At 45.0% G+C, this 25,099-nt stretch overlaps 1 protein-coding gene across 1 annotated transcript in view; it reads left to right on the forward strand.

The window, feature by feature from the left end:
- The window catches only part of PIK3R5 (phosphoinositide-3-kinase regulatory subunit 5), a 69,104-nt gene that overhangs the window by 39,858 nt on the left and 4,147 nt on the right, over positions 1-25,099 (forward strand). Inside the window, exons 3-16 of the mRNA XM_066614003.1 lie at positions 5,702-5,802; positions 7,457-7,525; positions 8,146-8,284; positions 11,205-11,274; positions 12,610-12,784; positions 13,980-14,136; positions 14,249-14,332; positions 14,636-15,368; positions 15,713-15,863; positions 16,754-16,879; positions 17,651-17,776; positions 19,238-19,331; positions 21,390-21,466; positions 21,724-21,817. Coding sequence (XP_066470100.1) covers positions 5,702-5,802; positions 7,457-7,525; positions 8,146-8,284; positions 11,205-11,274; positions 12,610-12,784; positions 13,980-14,136; positions 14,249-14,332; positions 14,636-15,368; positions 15,713-15,863; positions 16,754-16,879; positions 17,651-17,776; positions 19,238-19,331; positions 21,390-21,466; positions 21,724-21,817 — 2,196 coding nt within the window. The remainder of the gene's footprint in view (positions 1-5,701; positions 5,803-7,456; positions 7,526-8,145; positions 8,285-11,204; positions 11,275-12,609; positions 12,785-13,979; positions 14,137-14,248; positions 14,333-14,635; positions 15,369-15,712; positions 15,864-16,753; positions 16,880-17,650; positions 17,777-19,237; positions 19,332-21,389; positions 21,467-21,723; positions 21,818-25,099) is intronic.

Genomic DNA, 25,099 nt, shown 5'->3' on the forward strand with positions numbered 1-25,099 from the left:
AGAATATTTGTATACTGCTTTTCAGCAAAATAGTTCACAAAGTGGTTTACAGATAAAATGAAATGATTTCCTGTCCCAAAAGGGCTCACAGTCTAAAAAGAAGCAGAGGAGCACCAGTAAGCAGCCACTGGAAAAGACTCTGTGCTGTGGTGAAGAGGGACAATGAGGCTCCCCCTGCTAAACAGAAGAGGAGCACCACTTGAAAAAAAAAAAGTGCCTCTTTACCCAGTTAGCAGGAGTATTTCTGAATGTCCCTAGATTTCTACCACAAGTGAAATTTGATAATGTGTCGTCAGTGAAAAGAAATGGGATCGTGTGAGTGAGTGAGAGTTGGGTCAGTCCTAGATAAAACAGGAACACAACAGGAGGCAGACCTGGTCTGAATAGCAGGTGAAATGCTATATAGGAATGGTAGACCAAAGGCAGGAGCCTCTTTTTTCTGCTTCTGAAGGCAACTGGGCTAGGTAGCAGTCCTGTCAGATTATTCATTTGAAATTCTCATCCCAGAACCTCAAGATCTTGTTTTCTTTTGTATTAAATGTATATTTGGAGCCTCAGAATTCTTGCTTCTTGCTATGGTTCTGGGTGTGGTGTAAAGAAGAAGGAGTCCCGCTTCCACCACTGCCTGCATTCTCTCGTCTTTCTATTGGAGGAATACCATAAACTGCTTCATCTTAGAAAAGTGCCCAGGTGCAGCATGGCTGTTCACATTCTGCAGGAAATTTTCCACCTCTCCTTACAGGTGGCAGTGATACCAGACTTATCACCTGCTCTCCTCTCATCTAATCTAGTTAACAGGTGTAGATTTTCTGTCTTCTCATCTTCTCTCTTGTAAAACAAAACCAGTAACATCTGCCTTTTCCACTCCATCCCTCCATTGGCACTGCCCATAATCTACATAGACTTGAGTCCCGGTGTATTGGTACATACAATGTGGGAAGAAATAGCATTTGTGTGAACAAATTGATGTGTATTACTAATCAGGCATGGCCTGCTTCCTCCACTTGCTGGCTTCCTTTTGGGCCTGAATCACTCACTTACAGTCCAGTCCTACCCAACTTTCTAACTCTGATGCAGCCGCAGGTTAAGGGAACAAACATTCTGATACCTTGAGGAGGCCTCTGTGACTGCTCCTGCAATGCAGGTGCTGTTGGCATGGCTGTGTCAGTGCTGGAAAGTTTGTTAGGAGTGGGCTGTTAGCAAGGTAAGGCATTCAGCCAACTGCTCCCTTACATGCAGCTAGCCCAGTTAGAAATGTCTCTAGTCTCCTGGAGAAGATCCTTATCTAGAGGATTCTCAGTCTGCAAAGAATCAGACTGGCATGGAATTGGGTAAAACAGAGGGAATTTCCTGCATTTTCTATGTAATGCAGCATGTCCCAAAGCTTAATTCTTGATCCTTAGATTTCACTATCAGGGTATTGGCTTTTGGTGGAAAGTAACTTTGTAACCGTAAGTTACAGAACACTGTTCTGGAAAATGGGACAATCTTTTCAATTGCACTTTAGGTATGTGACTGCATCAGAATGGGTGCTGATGTCCCTGGAAATTGTGCATTTCCATAATGCACTGCCCAAGTGGAATTTTTTTTCCTGGGCCCAGTGCAAGTTGGAACATGCTCCACCACCCAATCCCTTGTGTGCTTTGAAAAGTAGAGAACCAGTTGATGTCCTCTGGCTTTATTTTAGTTCCCTTTGTTTAACCTCTTGGTTTTGAACTGCCTTATTTGGTATTTATAACCAGACCCAGATGTATGTGTGTTTATTATACCCAAGTAATCTCTGCCACTGAGATCTAGTATCAGGTGTGCACTCTGGAGACAAGAAGCTTAACTCATCTACTCACATATGTTTGGGGGTCTTTAAATCCTTATAAGCAGCACTGTCTCCCAGTGTCCCTGGAATCTCAGTATCCCTGGTGGTAGTGAAGAATACTTATGCCACTTTTCAATATAAGAAATTGCAAAGTAATTTACATAGCTTATTCAATGCTTCTGAAAGAGCTCAAAAAGATGCAGAAGAAAGATCAGCAAACAACCACAGTTATTTATGGTGGTTGTCCCTCCACTCCCTGTTATCTGTTGGGTTCTGCACCCTTTAGTTCCTCCTGCCTGTATAAAGAGGCAAACCTCTCTGTCTCAGGCTGCAAGTTCTTCAGTTTCCTAAACAAGTGTGCAGTGTTTGCATTCTCTTCTCTAGAATGGGGAAGGGGACTGGGCCATCAATTGTAAAGGCCTAGAAAAATAGATACTTGAAATAGACAGGGGCGTTTCTGTAAATTTTGAAATGCAGAAGGTCTTCATTATGCCCCAGAAGCAGGCCCACATAGACATGCCATGCCCCACTAAGGTAATACAGTACAACAACAACAACAAAAATCAGTGTTGACAATCAAGCTCTAACTGTTTCATCTCCAGGTCTCCGCTCCTAGTTTAGCAATTCATCCTTTCTTTTTCACTGGGATCAAAGCACACCCCCTACATTTCTGTTTTAAAAGTTTTTTCAGAACATATAATAAATGTCCTGATCCTAACGGGGCCTTGAGTTGCTGGAACAGCCATTCAGCATGGCTAGAGACTGCTGCAAGTGGTGAGTGGCTGCAGCTGCATGCCAGCACCTGGCGAAAGAGCTCTGGCACCAGTAAGTTAGTGGGAAGAAGGCAGGGGTGGGGAGAATGGGGTGGAGAAGCAGATGCATGGTCTGTAACTTAGGCTAAAACCACCACCTCCCACCCCAACCTGCTCCTGGTATTCGGCTTGCAGTCTAGATCTGCTTCTCTCCCTGTCCCAACTCAAGTGAAATGTTTTCCTCTTTCTTTTCTTCCCCTCCCTTTTCTTCCCCTCCCTCTCTGGACTTTGACCCTACTGTAATGCCCCATCATTCACCTCAAAGGCAAAATTGGCATGCCAGCCTTGCAAAATTGGTATGGAGACTTCTTTTCCTTTTGACCATTTGGGGCATATTGGCAGACTCAGTCCCTGGCATCTCCAGCTAAAAGAACCTCAACAGCAGGGCTCAGAATGCTCTTTGACAAATGCCTTGGAGAGTTGCTACTGTTAGGCATCATTGGACTAGATCACTGGTTCCCAACTTTTGGGAACTCCATGGACTACAGGTGGTCCACAAGACCCTGAGAAATAGTCTGCGAAGTCTCAGGGGAAAAAAATCACCTTAGATCACTTCCAGCATGTTGCTGAGTAAGCTGTCCCTCACAGACCACCAGAGAGGACCTGAAGTGAAGTGCCTAAAGTGAACTCAAGTGCCAGCTGTGGGCATTCCATTCTCCGCCCTTTGGTAGTATGTGGGGGAGTGCTCACTAGGGAGATGCTTCCCCATGAGCCAATAAAGAGGGTGGCTGCAGTTGTGGGCCATTCTCCACCCTCTCTGGTGGTCTTTTGGGGAGTGCTCACTTGGGAGATGCTTCCCCATGGATCACCAGAGAGGGTGGAGAACAGACCATCTGCAGTTGGCCTTGCATGTGGTCCATGACGATTCCAATTTTGCTTCAGTGGTCCGCAGGCTCCTAAAGGTTGGGAACCACTGAACTAGATGGACCAGTGGTCTGACTCTGTATAAGATGGCTTCATGAGGATGTAGCCCCCTTGGAGGTTAACTCGCTCCAGACTAGGGCTGCATCTAGTTCATGAGTGGAGCCACGAAGGTTATAGCTCCCCACAGCAGTTGTTGTTTGCAAGCATTGCCCTTATTTTGCAGAGGAACTGGGAGAGGAAATGCTAACCACAGGGGCCAACTAAGGAGATGGCATGCACTGGAGAAGCAAGCAGAACGGAGATGGCAGTGCGAGTTCTGAGAAAAACCCCTCCCTAACAATCAGCAGCAGTGTAGGTGCTATCATCGCCCAACTGGAGGTGTGATGCTGCAGTGTTTGTTGAAGTTGCGAAGCTACATTGAGAGGAGAGCTTCCACCATGACTAGTTCAGCTCTTGTGCTAAACCCAGAGGAGGGGACAAAGGCATCTCAAGGAAGAGAAGCCATCTAGCAGAGGGGATTTTGCTACAGCCCCTGTCCTGGACTGTGCCACCCCTGTTAACTCCTGCTTGTCTGCCATTTGGGCTACCAGGAATTGGTATCAGGATTGGCACCACTTCAGTGTGGTTTGCATGGACTTGCATCAAGGTTCTTAACATTTTCAAAAGAAACTAAGACTGTAATCCTGTCTACACTTACCTGGGAGTAAGCCCCATTAACTATAATGGGACTTTCTTCTGAGTAGACATGCACAGGATTGGGCTCCAAAAACATCTATTTTGAAGTGGATTGAGGAATGCAAGGATGTAGAAACCATACATATCTCTCCTGCATGCACACTCACCCCAGGAGGAGAAAAGGATAATTTATTTTGACTGAAGCAAGTTTCTGCTTCTTACCAGAAGAGTATAGCAACTAGAGTGTAGTACTAGAGTGCAGTACTAGAGTGTAGCAACTAGACAGATGAACAAGTTGCTTTCCCTAGAGACTGTGATACAGTTCCAACAATATTATGTGCGCTTGACTTGGACAAGTGCTGTCTGCATGGATAGCCTGCTTGGTTCCCTGAGTGCAAGAGTACCACTTGGTAATTTTCTCATGGCACTTAGGGCTGGTTGGCTTCCTTTTCCCAGACTTTAACCTTTGGGGCTCTTTTCAGACAGCTGCATGGGAGGTGGCTGGCTGAGGTTTGGAGGTGGAGCGTGGAATGGGCAGCCGTGTATGCAGCACCATGGAAGGTGGTGGGGAAAGGCGTAGGGTGAGGGGGAATGGACAGACATTGGGAAGGGGCGGGTGAGCATGCTGCACTCCTATGCTCAAGAAATATATTTACATGGAGGGGATACAGTGCCTCAGAGTGGGACCTTGATGGTGAAGAGGCCTTGCCTGATGACTCTGTCATGGCTGCTTCATCCATGTTGGCAGGAGCCCTGGCTGAGTGAAATGTCTCTGTGATGGTGTTGCTGAGTTTGCAGACTACCGAAAAACCGAGGAGATAACCGGGACAGTATCATGATGCTTTTTCTTGTTTTGGGGAAGAGTTTTGTGGCCAATGGAAAGAGGCATTTTCTCCCAGTTTTTAGGGTTCCTCCAAGGAGCTCAGGGTGGTATACATAATTCCTTCTTGCCTTTTGTCATCACAGCAACCCTGTAGGTAGGTTAGACTAAGGAATATTGATTGACCCAAGGCCACCCAGGAAGCTTCATGGCTGAGCAGGAATTGAACCTGGATTTTCCAGGTCCACATCTGACACCAAAACCACTACACCATCCTGGCTCCAATATGGCATCTCAAACGGAGTCTTCTGGGCTCTGAATTTTCTGATACAATAAATGTCATAACTTGTTATCCCATGCATTATCAGGGCTGTTTCACACATTGTAGATTAGTGGTGCACTGCATATGCCGTGTCTTTGTCTGCAGTAAGCCTCATAATTTGTGAGGAGGCCAAAAATATTTCATTTTGGCATGTGTTCACACAGCCTGTAGCCACAACTGATCTTTGCTCTGCATTGGGCCTAACATCCTGCTTTGTATGTGGTGGAATAATTATCTGTCTCCGCCCATGTTTAGGGGTACACACAATGCATGTTGAGCACAGCTGCTAGGTTTGTCATGACAGTATTGATCTTCTTAATGTGAGCATCTACAGCTGTTCTGCAGTAAGAATAATGAATACTTGAGTTTATGACTGGGTGTCCTCTCTTTGTCAGCTGGGCTTTGCCTGAATTGTTGGAGCCTCCAAGAACTGGTTAGTCGTGATGCCGGGAACTACCTCATCCTCCTGGAGCAAATTCTGCAAAAAACGCAAGAGGTAAATCAAGTTGTCATGGCTCCTTTAGAATACGGTATGTCTTTAATAAAACTGCGAGTGAAAAGTAGCTGATTGCTTTGCACCTCACTTCTGAGGTGTTCTGAAAGAAAATTTTCAATGCATTTCATTTTGGTTTTGATCACAATCTTTGCTCTGTATTGGGCCTTAGTTTTCCATAAGTTAGGGCAAGGAAATGGGTATGCAGGACCTTCTTACCCAGGCTGTTTCTTTCTCCCAGGACACCATTTAGGAATCTACTCATTTTTATGTACAGTGGAATGAGCTCCATAGGGCAAGAAATGCATCTTTATATGTAGACCAGTTTTGCTTCACTTAACTATGTTCAATTTCATGTGCTTTGAACCTGCACATTTACACGGCAAGTGTACACTAAATGCATGCACACAAATTCTTGGTTTCCCTTTCTTCTAACCAACCAATACCTACTGTGAGGCTAAGTGAATCAACCCTCCCTTTAAACAAGGGTGAGGCAGCCGCCTCTGCAACAAACTTCTGACACAATTAAAGGCAGCAAATGGTCCATTTAATTAAATTGATATTATGTTTTGATTGTAAGGTGTGGAGAGAGTGCACCCTTAGGATATTTTCATTCTTAGGCACCTAAATTTCTTTGGCTGGCTCTGATTGTGCTCCTCACATGGCAGTGCAGATGTAGGGCAAGTATCCTATGAGATTGCGGTAGCTGAGCCAGTTTGTTTGGGCCCAGCTTGGGTCCCTGCTATGTTAGCACTGCAGGTTCATGAACAGTGGTGGGAAAGAAAACAATGGGTCTGAGCACCTGGGCCAGCAAAATGAAACTCAAGTGGAGGTTTCCTACTTCCTGCTTTGAGTGCAGCCACCCCTTTATTCAGCAATTGTCTCACACCCTGCATTGTGGGGGGAGGGGAGCAGTTGAGCAGATTGAGCCACCCCCTTTCATTGTCTGCCTGCTATTGTCAGAGTTGAGAAGGGAGATCCCAACATTGTGGCTTGAGAGAGGCTGGCCTAAAACGGGGTCACAGCAAGTTTGCTACCTGAGGTTTAATGTAGCAGGCCTTCCTGTGAAGCCATTGGATAGAAGTTGTTCTCTTAATTCCTGGGACTTCCTGCTATTTAATGGAGGCTCACCCTGGCCATTCTAGTTTCTGAGTCTTAAAATAACCCTGTGCCTCAAAAGAGTTTAAAATGTGCAGCAAGTGAGCCTGCAAGAAGAAAATACCCCAGTTATCTACTGTAGGGCCACTTGGTACTGCAATGATGTGGGTTCTGACAGAAGAGCACATCAATGCTTACATAATAGGCTGTTGCAGGGAGGGAATGAATCTTCTTTGCAGGAACTCTCTAAACATTATTGCTTTTGTTTGTGTGATTAGAGGGGATTTTTAAAGCAGTGCGTTGCATTTCTTCTGTGAGTATTACTCTACTGCTTGAGTATTTTGGTATCAATTTTTCAGTGGCTAAATTCACCATGCAGGAGTAGCATGGCCCCTAAAACAAGGTAACTTGCCAAATAGACTTTACTTTCCAATAAGCAAATGGAAGTCTTGTTGAGTGTCATGTCAATTCTATTTTGCAGCTTTCTCACCCTTTCTGTAACATTGGGTGGTTTTTTTGTCCATACTAAATCTCATGTTCTTTCTGTGTGTCACTGCAGGTCCAAGAAAAGTGTGACTACGATCTCTTTACTCCACTGGCCTTACTCTTTGGCTCAGCTGTCTTGTGTGTAAGTTTTGAGTTCTGATCCTCTCCCCAGAGCCCCAGTGGGACTTAGTTGAATTACATATTTGGGAGAGGCTGAACACTGGGAGTCTTACATGTTTGAGGGGATCTGAAGCTATGTCTTCACTTTCCATGTCACTATTAATCAGTTCCCTACAGTTAAAAGTCCACTTTATTGAGGAACAATGTGTAAAAATTCCCCTCACTTCCAAAGATCCTTGGAAATGTCAGAATGCCAGATGTAGGGGAGGGCACCAGGATGAGGTCTCTTGTTATCTGGTGTGCTCCCTGGGGCATTTGGTGGGCCGCTGTGAGATACAGGAAGCTGGACTAGATGGGCCTATGGCCTGATCCAGTGGGGCTGTTCTTATGTTCTTATGAAATAGTGTTACAGGGGGTCCTCATTATCCAAGGGTAATGGAAACTGAAAAATTGACTCAGCAATCTGTGGTTCCTATTTCTAATAAGAAATAATAGGCTAGGTTCTGATTGGGGCCAAAAGATTTGGAAGCTGTGGCTGCAGTCCCTGAATCTCTGCAGCTAATAGGAGAGCATGCCAGTGATGTTAATCTGATACTTCTATGTCTTCAATGTGATTTCTCTGCTGTTTCTATTTTCTCTTAGATCCCACACTTCCCTTCAGATTCGGACCTGCTTCTGAGAGCCTTGGGGACCTACCGGGAGTTCCTCACCTGGCCGGTGCCATACTGTGATATCTGCCAAGAGCTACTGACCTTCATTGTCAATGAACTCAAAGCCCCAGGTACAAATTCACATCGTCTGTTGCTGATGGATTCCCTCAGTCCTTTGTGTTGCTGTCTGAGTTTGACTTCTTTCTTGGAGAGGGTTGGTGTTCATGGTTGACAGAGATGTGTAAAGCTGCATTGGCACACTTATGGGTGATATGGTGCATCCTAGAAGTTCATGCTGTGTTATGGAGTGTAATGGTTGCATAAATCATGCAGGAGCTTATTGCCAAACATTCTTATAGAGGGCTGATTTAAATGTCGCTGTGCTCATGTGGAGATTGCCACAAGGCACTTGCTCTGCAAGCACTGCGTACAGCAGGCATAACATCTGAAATGATGTTCCTATCCCAGGTCTGTGGCATCAGCAACTGCACTCACTTTGGCATATATCCCAGGCAGCAATCTTGTGAGAATGTGGGTGCTGTGTGTGCACTGAGTTTTAAATGTTCAATCCACCTTGTAGGATACTGCCAGAGACGGCACGTGGGTATTATGTTTGAAATAGTAGTAGTGCGCTTTTTTGTGGACTCCAAGTAGTTCAGGCGTGTAAGTTAAGAATAATCCTCATTGGCCTCCTGTAGGGCAGGACAGTATATGTCCCCATATTTTAGGGCAGTGGTTCCCAAACTGGGAGCTGTGGTTCCCTGGAGAGCTACAGAAACCAGCCAGGGGAGCCACAGAATCCTCAAGAAAAAGCCGCCGCCCTATACAATGTATAGAATCCCTAATGGGGAGCTATAACCAATGACCCAGTAGGTCAAGGAAGCAGCTAGTTGAAAAAGTTTGGGAACCACTGTTGTAGGGGATGGCAGGCTGTTTGAGTATTAGTGGGAAATGAGGGCATGAGAATAATGGCTAGTTTTTGGCTGTTTGCCAATGTGCAGAGCTCACCTAGTGAGTTCATGGCTGAGGTTAGGTGAGATTCAAACTTGAGACCAGATGGTTTATGCTCCTAGCTGCTTTGCTACACCAACTCTAGACTAGTCTTTTGCAGGCTAATGGTTTCCATTCAAAGGTAACAACAGTTCTTGTGTAAAGTAATTTGCCTGGCAAAATGAATGTGGGATTTCTCTCTTGCTCTTCCACTCTCAAGTCCACTTACGGGCATGAATCACTCATCAGAATGCTCTCTCCACAACAGTGCACCCATTCAGATCCATGAAGGTGGCTTTGGCCTTTGAATGGGTAACTGTGTCAGATAATTTCCATGTGATACATTGGAACCTGCGATCCCGTCCAGAGAACCAGCACACAGCCTTGGCTTAATGAGCCTGGGCTTGGCTACCATTGACTATCGACACTCCTAAAGAACTTTTTTGTCTTATGCTGTGGAAGCTTTTTAATTAGGCTGTGCTGGCAGGCAGCCTTCTGTTGCTCCTCATTAAGCTGTTTTTCCAATTAAATGAAGAGGCATTCTTAAAGTGCCTGGGTGCCCAGAATTGTGTTCAATTGGTAACAGATTTCATTCCATGACTATCTCAGAAACATCTATTAATGCAGCTATGGGAGAAGCATTGTATATCTCTTCTGATTTCCTTGTCAAACTGCTCACTCTTGTTTCTACTATTAGAATATAAACTTGATTCTATGGAACTTACCAATTTCTAATTTAAGTCTGACTACTTCTTAATAGAATTAAAGTTTGAAAGAGCTTGGCTGCCTTAATTTCATTACCTGCAACCTTTTGAGTAATCTGCTGGAAAATAACTGTGAATGTAGAAATCGAAGTACCAGGTAATCCTGACCCTTAAAACTTGGGCCTGGGGACTGGCAGGGAGCAAGTTACTCCTCCTGTAGCTCCTCCTGTCTATGCTGGTGCTCCTTCTAGCCTGGCTAGATCCCATCGGCTGTGGCTACTATAGAGAGTCTGTGAATGGATGATGATCATAATAATAATAGTGTCTTTCTCATCACTGAGGAAGGACTCTCAGTGTAGAGGGTCTAATTTGCAGGTGAGCTTTTGGCTCTCAGTTAAACACTACCTGAATGGAAAGTAGAGAGGAATAGACCAGAATGCACCGATGGAGTGAAACCCTCCTTTCCCTCAAGTAGGCTCAGCGTACGCTGGTCCTAAGAGAGTCTCTCTGGCTCCTGAGTTTTGCTGAACATTTTTGCACTCCTTCAAAGAGCCTGCCTGTGGTCACCAACAAATACAAGCCGATAAACACCAGCTGCCTTTTTGTGTCCACAATTTATCCTTGGGATTTTGGATAGAAGTTGCACTGGAGACAAGGACAATTTTCGTGGAGGTGTTTAAACAGCTGTACGAGTCCAAGTTCCCCCATGTAGACAGAGGTTGCTCTGTGCGCCTTGAAAGTGGTAGAGATTGACCTATGTGTAGAGCTTGAGAGTTGCAGTTCATGCATTGTTGAATCTTAACTGCAAGTAATGGCCTTTTTTTTTTTTTTTTAAATCAGCCTTTCCTAAATATGGAAGCACCTTGATAACTGGACTGCTCAGTTATCCCATTCACTGTATATGAGAATTGACTGGCTTAAACTCTGCTTTCTCTGAGTCTGAGAGATTTGGGAATCCACTTCACTTTCTTTGGGTGTTGGATCCTTTGACCCACCTCTCTATGCAGTGCAGTTGAGTTGCACTGCAAAATTGATTTTTAAATTTTGCAAAATCGAGCAAAATTATTTTGCTCCTGTTGTTCAGTAGTCTATATGTGACCACATGCTTCTTCTTATCTGCAAAGTCCAAAACATTTGGAAAATGTTAGTTTAAAGGTGTGAGTATGAAACGATTTGGAATTAAACCCTATCCAAGAAGGTCATCTTCAGGGGGTGGTATTCGGGATAGCTCTGCTTTCTGGTCTTTTGTGTGGCCCTTCATTTGCTGCATCCCATCTGTCCAATTCTGTAAGGCCTTTGCAAGTTGGTACTTCAGTGAGAATCAGTGCTGTGATGCTTTCCAACACTTTCTTTGCAGGGATTTCATATCAAAGGCTGGTGAGATCAGAGCAGGGACTGTCTACTAAGAGCTGTGAGAGGTCTACTGTGTAAGTATCAGGCTGAATGGATGTATGTGTTTAATTCATTTTGTTTATATCCCAGATTTCTTATTGTCTCTCCACCAGATCGGGATTTAGAAAGCAGCTTCTACATCTCCACTCAGTTCTGTGCAAGTTCCACGACTGTAGCAACTTTTCGTGATCTGGATTCTTGTGCAGCAGGAGCTTATCTTTACAATAGCGCCATGCATATGATTGAAGTAGCTAGTGATGGTTGCCCCCTCCTAGTTCATGTTAGAAATAGAATGGAGAACCCAGATTCATTTACCAAATGCCTTCCAGGTGTTTGGCAGAATAATCTGGGTACCCATTATGGTCTGGAGTGAATTTGGCCTCAAGGTTTCTTAGCCATTACCCCCCCTTTTATTTTTTTAAAATATTCTTTATTTGCCATCTTCCTGCCTTTGCCAAGGTGGCTTACAGTGTTAAAAAAAAATTAAGAGTGGAGGAACGATGTACACCACCCTGAACTCCTTGGAGGAAGAGTAGTATAAAAATGTGAAAAATAGAAAAAGTTAGAGCACAAAAAACAGAACTGTCTTGGGTAAAACACTGATGTTGAACCAGGTAATAATGATGAGAGCTTGCCAACCTAGGCATCCTCTCTCTTGCCTTTGCTTGGGGCAGTGGGTCTTTCTGTACCTCTAGGGACGCAGGGAAGGGGTTAGAATGCAGAAACAAGAAGCATTCACAGCTGTGGTAGGGCCCCTGCATGCTGCCATGAATGGCAGCATTAGAGGTGCCATAATGGAGCCTGGGAATACTTTCCACCATATCATCTTACGAAGGTAAAAGGAAGAAGTTGGCCAGGCTAAGGATATGGTAGGCAAGGGATGAATCTAATCCATTTAGGATTGGCTCAGACAGTGGAGGGCTTTGGATCCAATTCTACATGAATCCAGTAGATGAATCTATGAAATCTAGTGTCTTCAGACTCCAACCCTTAGTTAAAAGTAGTTTAGTATAGCAAGGATGGAGAGATAGTGGTGGGTGTAGCTGCTTGAAACTTTTTTTCCAGTTAGAAAAGACATCTGAACAGTCAATGAAGCTGGCATTTTGAAAGCATGGAAAAGAGCATCACCATCTTGGGTTTAGCTGGAGGAAGGATGGCGCCACCTGCTGGTTAATTTAAATGAAGTTTTTTATTTACACCACATGTTTCTCCTGGTGTTCTGAGAGATGTGGTGGTTGTCCATAGACAACCACATACATGACAGTAGTCAGTGACTCAATTGTGCTAGAACTCCCAGAGAGAAAGCATATAGGGGCTCTCCGTTTCCGAAGAAGTTGTTGACTGCTTGCTATCCTCTCTTCATCCCCTAGAACAGTCCTGTTGCTGAACCCTTCAGAAGTTCATGAAGAGTTTGTATCAGTTGCTGAAAAGCTGAGCACTGCAGACCACTCCCAACACATGCTACTGGTGACACTCCTTGAGCACATCTACCAAGCTAACTTTGGGACTAAATGTGACCTGGGAAGACTGCGTCAAACCTTAAAGGTAGAGAAAGCTCAGCGGCCCAGGCCTTAAACATATTGGCACAGCAATCTGGCTAGTGTTGATCGCTCTGTGAGATGCTTGCCGCGTGGCATATATGTGACTATGCAACACTCTTGAAGTGGCTGTTCTTTCCATACAGCAAGTGACCTTGGTGAAGCTAAGGAACTGGCTTGAGGAAGAGGTTAGAGAATGAAGAGTACCAAATCATTCCCAGAGAAGTTATGAGTGAAAGATGACATAGTTATTTGGTTCAGAAAGTGGGTGTTGTTTCCCGAACCACAGCAGCTGGTTGTGTTTTCAAGCAACACGGGTCATATTTGCCCAATAATGTTAAAGCTTGCATTATGAAACTGTTTCCAGCATTGGCAGCTGTATACAGAGTCTTGTGAGCATGACTGTGGCACATGCCTTGTCAGAGTGTGAAGAAATCCTTTATGTCACATCTGAGTATAGTATTATACTATAGTATAATATTATAATATAATTATATTAATATTAATAATATTATTGATATATTAATATAATATTATAGTATTGTATTGTCAACCCTGACTGGCAGCAGGTCTCAAATCCAATTTTCCATCCAAAATTTCAAGCTGAAATTCTTCCCTGCTGCCCATGATTTGTTAATTCAGGATGGTGGCTCATCACACACATGCAACATGCATCTGTGACCTTAAAAAGAAGTAGAGGAGACCGAAGAAGACAGTTGGTTAACAGGGCTTGCACACCTACTTGTTACCAACTGAACTCTAATTTCCCTTCTTATTTTCCCCATTAATTCCACACTCTACCTTCTTCTATTTTGTGGCGGAAAGCACATACAGCTGGTTTTAAATCTGGAGCAAGCAATGAAATCCACTTGCAGCAAGATTGCAAGACCATTTCCCCTTGCAGTGCATGAAGATGGGGTATGGTGTTGCTCGTGTAGTATCTAAACAACTGCTACTGTAGTTATGAGGGAGTGATCAAGTATCCAGAAAACAACTAGATAAGCTCTCTTGCTTATATGTCACCAGTTGATTGCATGATTTTTGAGACCCAGATGATGCTTGCCAACTCTGTATGATTGCTCTGGACACTTAACCTTTTACACTGACTGAAGTAGCCATACTGGGTGGTAGGACTTTCATCTTGCAAAACCAGCCAGGTCAACTTGACTGTGTGCAATCTCTGTCTTTGTCTCTCTCTGTAGTTGAAGTCTGTAGAAGAGCTCATGGATATATTTGCCAGAACCACAGAAGCTCAGGAGATGGCAGCTATGACCAGTACTGAACCTGTCACAGCCAGGGAGCAGTTGGAATCTGCCTTGCAGGAGATTGCAAAGAGAGCAGGGCTGCCTGAAATCACAGGTAGGAAAGCACCAGCATTTTTTTTGGTTCCTTTTTGTTTGGATACTGTCCATTCCATGCCATCCCGGCGAAGCCTATCCATCTTCTAACTTGGTGGCCTGTCTCTCCTCAGGGGAACCCCAGATGTGTAAACTCCGCCTGATCCCTATCCCTGCTGCCCGGTGTTATACCTACAGATGGGATAAGGACAATTTTGGTAAGCTGAAAACTCACAGACAAACTTGATTCTGGGCGAGTTTCCTTGGCCTGTGTTATGGTATGTCATGCACAGCTGAGTTCATTTTTGGAAGGAAGGCAATCCTTTCTGCAGTCATACAATATTGGCTGTAATTGGATGGGACCCCGGATTTTACTGTTTCAAACTTGGGGCTGAACTTGCAATGATCTTGGGATGGGGACTAGACCATATTACAGTAGCCTTACATATCATGGCGCCTTACTCTGGGTGAGGTTTTCTGTCACACCCTAATTTCTGTCCCCTATTCTCTTCTTGGCATAGACATATTGAATGAAATACTAGACAAGGAGGGGGACTACCCCAGGCCAGTGGTATTGGAAGATGAGGAGGAAGAAGATGCTGAGAGTGGCTTTCCAGAAAGAGATTCTCTTTTGTCTTCCTTGACCTCTGTCTCCAAAGACTCTGTATATTCAACCTTGTCAGGGGACAGCCCACAGGACTCACGGATTTCTGTCGTCTCTGCTATTTCCAAAGGCTCTGAGCTCTCACTGGCTTCCAAAAAATCCTTAAAGTTTTTTGTCTCCAGCCTGAAGGACTGCATGGATAGTGGTTATGCAGAGGACAGTGACGAGAGCTCTCTTGAATTGACAGCACGTTTGGATCCAAAGGAGGAGAAGGCCTATCCCAGGCAGCGTCACCGGCTCTCCAACAAGATCTACAAGCTATTCAAGAGCAAGAGCCAGTTGATCCTAGGCAAAGAGCTGAGATATGGTTCTGAGGTAGCCTCACTATCACTGCCACTACGCCGAGCAGAGAGCCTCTGTAATCCTGTGGCCAGGCACCCTGTACCTATGCGTTCCCGGCGGGCACAGTCCCTCCCCCAGCCTACACTGAGTGCAACACTTTTGCAGCACCAACTGGCACAGAATGCCTGTGTCAAGCGCAGGCCCATCCTGAGTTGTGATGAGGATACAAAGATCTCCAAACTGCGAGTTGTTGTGTTTGGCTCTGACCGCATCTCGGGGAAAGTGGCCCGGGCTTACAGCAATCTGAAGTGAGTGAGAAGACAGTCGCTGGCTCCCAATATCTCTTCTCTCTGCCCAACCCTATTCTTGGGTTCAGCACTAGGTTTTGTCTGGCATTTTACACTGTCCCTAGACTCTGTCCCCTTGCTTTGGGCCATGAGAGGGTGATGAATTTCTCTCTGGAACTTGTCTGCTTTGCACTCTCTCATGCTGTCTTACTCGTCCACCAAACGAATGACATAAACACGCCTCTGGTGTGCTGCAGAGTGTGCAGTTGTGTCTGAACTATGCTTCCTTGTGGTCCTCTTTTACATTTTGCTGGTTGCTAGCAAACTGTAACAGCATCATCTTCATCCACCTTTCTTCACTATAGATCTCAAGAAAGTAGCTGCCCCTGGCTGACTCGGTACTTCAAACTGCAATTTTTCTATGTCCCTGTGAAGAGGAGTGGCCCTACCTCATCTGCACTGACGCACCCTCCTCCTTCTCCAGGAGACCTTCAGTTCCGCACCCCTGGAACAATGGTATGCAGTCTGGACGAGATGGGCTGCTAATGGGCAGCTTGGGGTGTTACTTGTTCATTGCCCTTTGCAGGGAGGCTAAGCACAGATAGGTTCTTTTGCTTGCAATGTCATCTTAAAGGAGCTGTCTGTTGGTGTGGCCTGGATTGCTCTCAGGCTGTTCCCATTGATGAAGTGGGGAGGCAGTCCTGTGAAAGCAATACAGTTTATGAAGCTGAGCATTTGAAAGAATGCTGTCTCTGTCTGCTCTGATGGCTGCAGATTGAAAGCAAGAGGAGGAAGCATGGCTGTGGCAGGGGAACCTGCTGCTGACCAGCTCTCCCAGTCAGGCCTGCTTCCCTGAATTCACAGTTTTACAAGCTAAGTTTTTTGTAGGCCCACACAAGCAGAGTGATCTAGAAAACAGTGGTGTGATGTGTGTTCATTTAATTAAATGAGTAGTATAGAACCTCATCATATGCAATGTGTGTTACTATTCTTCATTCAGTAATTTTCACAAGCTGTCTTTGTGGTAGGTCATTAATATTCCTGCTTTTTAGAGATGGGGAATTGAGGCTGAGTGGTAGCATGCAGGGGCCATAGATGCTGGGCAGCTACCTTTAAATGTGTTTCTGCAGCTGTTCCCAACTAGTGTGAGCCGTTTATGTGACAGGGCTACTACATGCTGAACTCAACATTATGATCATCACCATAAATTCTGTTCAGTGTACCATATGGTGTGCCCAGGATTTGTTTGTGTTTGAGAACCTCTTGAGTACATGCAATAGAAAGATTGCAACCCAGCTGTTCCAGGAGATTGGGGAGTCGTTGGGCAGTCTTCTGCTAGGATCCTGATATGCCCTGGTCTTCAGCAATACCATATCCACTAATGGAGCATATTTCTTTGGTTTCAGGATCCCGGTTTGGCAGGAATGGAGAGTAGCACAAATGATATTTCACTTTATCTAGGTATGCTAGATCCATGGTACGAACGCAATGTTCTTGGGCTGATGAACCTTCCCACAGATGTCCTATGCCAGGTATGTCTTGAATTCTGTACTTGCAGTTCTCTGTGAAGTAGCAGCCAGCTTATTTTGCAAGATCTAGGCCTTCAGCATGGCCTATGTGCTTGCATGTAGTTGTCCCTCTCCTCTATTACCTATAGGTTGGAGGGATTATCAAGGGTTTCCCTACAAAAGCAGAAGAAACTGTCTCTGTTTTTATGGGGGGTTCCATGCATGGGGCCAGTATAAGAAACAGACAAGGCTATGACCATGGATGGTGGAGAGGAACTTGGCTACCTCTTAGGGTTGTTGTAGACACTTTCTCTGAATTTTAACTTCAATTACAAAAAACAAAAGTATCTCTCCCTCTTAACCGTGAAGAAATGAGGGGGGGAAATGCAGAGACAGATGGTCAATAAGATACAAACACACTTCTGTTCAAGCCAATGAATGTAAAGAGACTGGGATGATTGACAAGGACTTTTACTTTGACATGTTTAAAAATAAAAAGTGAACAGAATGCAAATTCAGTAAACAGAATGACTTTAAACACATTAGATGTTTGTAGTTCAGATGCTATCTCACACTGGTTTGCAGTATGTCCCAGTATATTCTTATGCTCCAGCACTACAAACTTTCTGGCTAAGGGTTTTGAGACTGGCCCAGAAACATGGACTCTTCTGAAGCCCTTCCAGGATGGGGAAGTAAAGGGCTTTTGGAGCAAGTGCTTCTTCATCGGGCCTGGTCTTGAATCTGTGCCTGCCCTGTGGTAAGGTGGTGATCCACTTTTTGGTTCTCTGTCTTTAGCAATCTGTCAAGCCTGAGAGTGAATCCCTGGAGGACACAGAGCAGCTTCCTATCCTTGCTGACATGATCCTTTATTACTGTCGCTTTGCTACCCGCCCTGTGCTGTTGCAGGTCTACCAGATAGAGGTAAGTTTGGTCAGAATTATGGCTTCCTACCTGCACCCCTTGGGATTGGCCAGGCCACTGAAGGGTCACATATTTCTGAGTCAGAAGCAGCTAAGCTCCATTTCTGTCTTGTGCTTGGCCAGAGTAGGCCAGTGAAGGTTGTGTCTCCACGAAGCTCAGTCATTACTTTCGCTTGAAAACTGTCACACTGAATGAATAGAGGTGACTGGCAGCATGGTGGCTGCCAACCATTGTCAAGCCCTCTCCTCATTACTAGCTTGGAGAAGAGAACGCCAAGCCTACCAAAAAGAAACCTACCTTTTGACACTTTGTATTCCTGATCAGGGTCCCTGAGAGGAATTTTACCAGGGGGTATAAAGTTTCTTTTGGGTCCCTTCCCAAAGAGGGAGGGGGTGAAACAGAGAGATGGGGTGGGCAGAATGGGGGCAAAACAGGCAGGGGGAAAGTGGCAACAGCCAGAATAGTCTTTGGAGCCTAGGTCTACCAGTCTTCCCAATGCAAAGCTCAGGTCTACCTGCCTTCCCAGTGTTGACAGCTAGATATAGTAATACAGAAAAACAAACATACTCCTAAGTCTCTCTAAAATCTTTCAGATATGGAGAATCATTGCAGGAGATTAGTATTTTATTTAGGCTTACACTGGAATGGAAGGTCCTGTGTGAATTAAAATGTACTTCTGCAGCAGCTGCAATCCCACAGCCGTGTTGCTGAGCTCCTATGCACTCCTTCTTGGTAAGCAGATCCACAAGCCAAAGAGCTACTGTAACAGGTCATTTTCCTCCCAGATGTGACACTGTTGAGGAATGTATGCATTCCTGGGTCTGGTGTGTTTAGCTTGTGGCAGTAGTTGCTGCCATGTGCCCACAGTAATGCCACCAGCATCCCACATGGGTGAGGTTGGAAAAAGGAAGGCCCCAGGAAATTTCTGGCTCCCCTCCTTTGACTCCTGGGCCCAGGTACAAATTACCTGGTACAACCCCCTTTATCCCCCTCTCCTAGGCCCTGTTCCAGGTAACTAACACAGGGCATGGTGGAAAACCATTTTCCTGCCATTAGAAGATCCAGTGCAGGTATCTCAGCCAAACTGTAGGTCATGTCTCAAGCTCATGCCTCCAGTTTTCTCCTTAACTCAGGACATACCATAGTTTGTCTCCCAACTAAAACAGGAAACCCAGTTCCACATGTTGCTGCTGACTTTCTCTTGTCTGACCTATACATAGCATAGGTGTCCTCCTCACCAGAATGAGAGTCTGAGTCCTCTTTTGTAGCTTGGAAACAGCCAGTGAATGTTTAAACTCTTTACATTGATCATCTCTAAGTTGGATGCCCATACTTGTTCCAAACCACTAGCTACTTTTCTCTTTTGGACCTGAAGAACAGGACTGCCCTTCTAGGGCCTTGCGTACCTTAATGAATCCCAGGAAATCTCTAGAATGATCTTTTCTTCCTTGAACTCCGCAGCTCACTTTCATTTGGGGAGAAACAAGAACTGAGATCTTCATCCACTCCCTAGAGCTGGGCCACTCTGCAGCCATACGGGCCATCAAGGCCTCAGGTAGGCACCTGAAACCACACTAGAGGAGGGTCTGAGTGTTTATTTTTTGCAGCACACTGTGACTGGGAATGCTTTGCTCTTGGGGAAACAGATGTGCTAGAGAAAATTGGAAAGTCTCACCCACAGAAATGGAATACACCAGCGGTTTTAATAGCACTGTGACCAGCTGGAAGGTTTTCTATTAACACATTGCTGAGTTTTGACACTTTAGAAATTCACACTGAAAACAGGCATAAGAAGAGAACTTAGAGAAGCTTCCTCTTGGTTTTGCCATTGAAAGGTCAGACTTGTTTTCTCACAACCTGAAAGATGGTCTTGCCCTGCCTGCTCAATCCTTCAGGCCTGCTTGACCTTTCTGGTTTCTTTCACTCAACTGCTGGTACCTCTTTCGACTGGGGAAAGTTAACACAGCTCCCTATAGCCCAGCGGTTTTCAGCTGCTGTGCCGCAGCACACTAGTGTGCCTCAAGGCAGCCTCAGGTGTGCCGTGGGGCCAGAGGATGTAGGCAGCAGGCAGCCTCACATGAAAAAGGAGCAGCTGAGGCTGCTTTGCATCTCCTGCTGATGAGCAAGAGGAAGGCTGCAAACCTATCCTCATTTACCTGGAAGTAAGCCATTTGACTATTATGGGGCTTACTTCTGAGTAACGCCTAGGATTGGGTATCAAGTCCCATGTTGCCTGCCCCGAGTGCTGATTGGGAGCACATTGAGGAGTCTGGAGGAGGTCTGCGGGGGGGGGGGGGGGGAGGCAAGCAGGTAGGAAGCCAGCGAGTTTGCTGAGGCTAGCAGCCACAAAAGCCCCTTTTCCTTGCCACAGTTGCCTGCAGCTCCCCAAAGCAACCCTCCTGCCTTGCCTTTGCCTTTCAGAGTAGGGGTGTTGGGCCACAATCCTATCCACACTTTCCTGGGAGTAAACCCCATTGACTACAATGGGACTAGACACGGCTGGGCTGGGCTGGGCTGGGCTCTCAAGTTCCTCTCCTAGCCCCACTTTTCTGGGAGTAAGCCCCATTGACTATAATGGGACTTACTGCTGAGTACACATGCCTGGGCTGGGCTCTCAAGTTCCTTTCCTAGCCTCACTTTCCTGGGAGTAAGGCCCACTGACTATAATGGGACTTACTTCTGAGGAGACATGCCTAGGATTGGGCTTTTGGTCACACTTTTTTTCTGAAATACAGGAGCAGGCAATTGGGGAGGGGGGAGAATGTGAGGCAAGTGATTCTGGACCTTTGGAAGGTGCAGTTGAGTGAGGGGAGGGACAGTAGGAGAGGTGCTAATTGCAATTATGAGATGGGGGGAATGTGGCTGTGGGGGGGGGTGCGGGAGAGGAGAGAGAAGTGCCAATTGCCTGCTAGTGTATTTGAGAAAAGAGTGCAACCAAAAGCCCAATCCTTGGCATGTCTACTCAGAAGTAAGTCCCATTGGAACATTCCCCCCTAGTCTTTGGCTACAATCCTAACCACACTTTCCTGAGAGTAAGCCCCATTGAACAAAATAGGACTTACTTCTGAGTAGACCTGGTTAGGATTGTGCCCTTTGTCATGTAATGATTTAATTGTATTAAATAAAAATTAATTGTAATGTAGTAATTTAATGTAAGTAAAAAACTGGGTGTATGCCTTTTTAGTGCCTTGACAGTGTGTCATGAGCTGAAAAAGGTTGAAAATGGCTGCTATAGCCAAATGAGAGGCATTCTCTTCTTCATCTCACTCCCAGTATGTTCAGGGGTGCTGCATGGTGAACCTAAGCCTCTGACTTCATACACACACACACAAGGCTAATGCCCTGCATACACTACAAGAGACTGTGCATTGTCAAGTCAGTGTGTCTTGAGATAGAGACCTGGCCTGAATGTGAATACTTTCCTCACTGTTGATAATAAGATAGTCTCAAGGTACATTGAATGGTTTAGCTGCATTATCAGGTGTGATTTCATTCCTTTTCCCTCTTCATTTATTTATTATTTAAACAATTTATTTCTTTTTGTATGTGATAAGTTAGATTGGGTCATTGACTAGTCAGATAAAGGCCGCTTCTTGCCTTTGTTTTTGCGCAGGTCCAGGTAGCAAACGGCTGGGCATAGATGGAGACAGAGAAGCAATCCCACTAACACTACAGATTGCCTACAGCAAGGTAATTTGATTCATTGTTGCTGAAGTGTCTCCCCCATATCTGGGTCTGATATTTTAGCTGGGCTGGAAAAGGAGAATGAAGGGAATGAGGAGTTGATGATTGAGCAAAGCTGTCATGCTTAGGGAAGCACTTGTGGAAATTTATTCTTATGGAGTTGGAGCTGTGAGCAGCAGTTCAACATTCCTTCCATGAAGGAGATGGCAAGGAGGTGCTGCTCCTTCCCTGCCTGGAGTGTAACCCATCTCTGTTTCCTCCAGAGAGCCATCAGTGGAAGAAGTCGCTGGAATGACCTTGAGAGAGTCTTTACGTCCATCAATCTCAGCAAGTCCTGTACGAGGCAAGAAGAACTAGGTGAGTACTGGCAGCCCATTAGGGGCTGGGTAGAGGAAGGTTCCCAACTTCTGATAGCGCTTGTGTTGAACAGGCTGGAGCTGTCAACACATCTCAGAAACAGCTACTGATAAGGGGATGTCAGTGGTTTTCAGTTCACTTGTGCTGTGTACAAGTTGTTTTCGCATGTGCACCCCCTTCTTGTATTAATGGTTCCTCGTGGAGCTAAAGACTACCTGGCAGAATCTCTTGGCAGAGCTGACACTGTCGCATTACCATACCTGTGGTGTAGTGGGAAGCATTAAAGTAGTTATTTCCCTTGCTCCTCCCCTTTCTGAAGTCTGGGGGAGTTATATTCAAGAACACTATGGCTTTCTCTATATTGGACCCTGCAACTAAAGATTTGACTTCTGATGTACTAGTAAAGATGTACTAGTACAGGAGTCTCCAAACCCTGGCCTGGGGACCAGATGCAGCCCATTCTGGTCACCTGAGAGCTTCTGGCCCACTCAACTGAACACAACCAGAGCTGTGCTCCAGTCACATATGGAGGGTGTTCTGAGGGCCGGGGAGGCTGCACGCAGAATAGGAAGTAACTTTTTTGTCCTCTGAAGACCTTAGAAGACTTTCTGAGGGTAGGGGAAGCCTCCTGGGCACTCAGAATATGCTCCAGGTGTTTGCTGTGTTGGTTCTGAGGTATTAACTCCTGTACATTTAAGTAAGTTGCTTGTGGGGCGAGGGAATGGAAGTCCATTTAAGCGTTTGCTTTATTTCTTTGGTATGTGTTTGGTGCTTGGAGAAAACTTGGAAATTTGAGCCCATTCATTTATTCATTCATCTAATTTCCATCTCTAACATATTTAAAATTTATTTTTTTTCTGGCCCTTGACAACATGCCAGATACTTGATGCAGCCCTCTGCCTGAAAAATTTGAACCCCTGTACTAGTATACTGAACGGTGTGAGGTGGGGACATGAATCACAAATGAAACATAGTAAATAAAGCACTCAACCTACCCATACTCTAATATTTCTACACCATATTGTGAACCTCTCTTTAAATGTAGCTTATTCCTTGTTACGATTACTCTGCAAGTGTTCAAAGAGCAGATGGACTCTCGTTTTGCCCCACTGCTGCCTTACTATTCAGAAACATTCTCGTTCTTGTTAATTAAACTTAATTTATTTGACTGTGTTCCGCCTCTGATGAACAATGGCTAATGATCACCCTTACCTATTTTTTAAATGTCAAACTCTATCCTGCCATTTGTAAACCTTTTAAGGTTTCTGTTTCGTAGTACTTTTTTCTCCTTCAGGGTTGTGTCCCTTTTCTGGAATTCCCATTTGCATCTTTTTTAAATTGAAAACTAGGAAAACTTCAGCATGCATAGTTCCACCCAGCCCAAGCTATCATCACTTATTTTAAAAAATTATATCCCACCTTTCCCATGCCAAAGCAAATGCCCATGGCAGCTTACAATATATCACAGATAATACATGGAAGGATAAGCCATGTAAGCAGGTGTTTTGTGAGGCCTGGATCAGGCACCATGCCAAAATACAGCCCTTTGCAGGGGCTACACAAATATATGTAACAGAGTTACACTTGAGGAAAGAAAATCCATTCTGTGAGGGTACAATTTTCAGAGGAAAAGTGGTGAAAGGTACCCTAACCTTTTCCCTGCCCACATTTTCTCCACTGCAAATTACATTTTCCCTCTCTCCTTAGAATCTTTTCCTGTGAAGTTCAATATGTGTGTTTAATGCTGGGGGAGCAGATTTGGAATGGAGAAATGGCAGGCAGAAACACTCACACTGACTGCTTCACTTCTCAACAACACTCCTCCAGAAGCTGTTTTACTTTTAAAACAAACACTTTTCTTTTAAAACAAACTTACATGTTTTCTTATAACACAAAGCTAGCCCCCCCCCCCCCAATATTCCATATCCACTTACAGGCAATGGGACAGCTAACATCATTTTCTGGAGCTAGACTCTAGCCAACAATTCTCAACTGGGTTACTTGCTTTATGTGCCATTTTGTGGACCAGATGCTGTGGGTTTTTGCTAACCTACAGGGCATGCAATATCCTTCTTGGCCACTAGGTGTCACAAACTGCCTGAATTTTATAAATGCTGGTAATACTTCAGGAACACTGATTGGTCTTGTACACAAGGCTGAGAGTTGACTCTGCTCCAATTCTTTTAGGAAATTCTATTTTTAGCCTCCTAATACAGTTTGCTTTCCATTTTAATTGCCCATTTAGACTGAACAGGATGTTACAACTGGAATGCCTTTTAGAACCACCTAATACTACAGCATGTCTCAGTTCTTGTAGAGCAGGGGTGCCCAAACCCCAGCCCTGGGGCCACTTGCGGCCCTCGAGGCCTCTCAATGTGGCCCACTGGGAGCCCCTAGTCTCCAATGAGCCTCTGGTGCTCCAGAGCTTTGTTGGAGCCCACGCTGGCCCGACGCAACTGCTCTCAGCGTGAGGGCAACTGTTTGACCTCATTCATATAAGTTCATCTTTAATATATTCATTTATGTAAACTTATGTAAATTTGTTCAAATTTTAAATGTAAATTTTCCCCCCCAGCCCCCAACACAGTTTCAAAGGGACAATGTGGCCCTTCTGCCAAAAACTTTGGACACCCTTGTTGTAGAGCATAGTGGTTTCATATTCCATGTGTATTCTGGTTTGGGGGTCAACTCAGGATTGGGCAGCTGAGAAAGATGACATAAAGATGTAGTGACATAAAAGGTTAGGTGTGTCGGGACAGGAACCCAAAACCTGGGAACTGCCTTGAGTGAAGAAATTCTGTATGTTTACCACTGATCATTCTACCCAATATAACCTTTGTCTCCCATATGAGTGCCTTCCAGAAGCTGCCCAATTTTCTGTACCACTCTGAGAACTAGAGGTTTATCTGACACCCTGCCCCCACAGTCCAGGAATGAAAGCTAAGATTCTGCATAAGCCACATTACATGCTCCAAGGTGCAGTGGCCCCCCCACACACACACGGGGTGGAGAGAGAGAGAGAGAGAGAGAGAGAGAGAGAGAGAGCATGATGGATTTGGACTCATAGGGATGAGGATAGGTGACTGCCCAGATGCTATAGAAACTGCAGCTCTAGAGAGTGATTTCTAATCCTCCTATAGACCTCTTCCTACATATTAAAAGTTTGTAAACTGCTGTAGAGACAATAAAGGTGACAGTGCTGCTTGCTATTAAAATATGTGAATTGGTTCCACTGTGGGCAGGTGTGCTCTTCTCAGTGTGAGTATTCCTATAGAGCAGTGG

The sequence above is a fragment of the Tiliqua scincoides genome, chromosome 2 (assembly GCF_035046505.1).
Source record: "Tiliqua scincoides isolate rTilSci1 chromosome 2, rTilSci1.hap2, whole genome shotgun sequence".
Lineage (NCBI taxonomy): Eukaryota > Metazoa > Chordata > Lepidosauria > Squamata > Scincidae > Tiliqua > Tiliqua scincoides.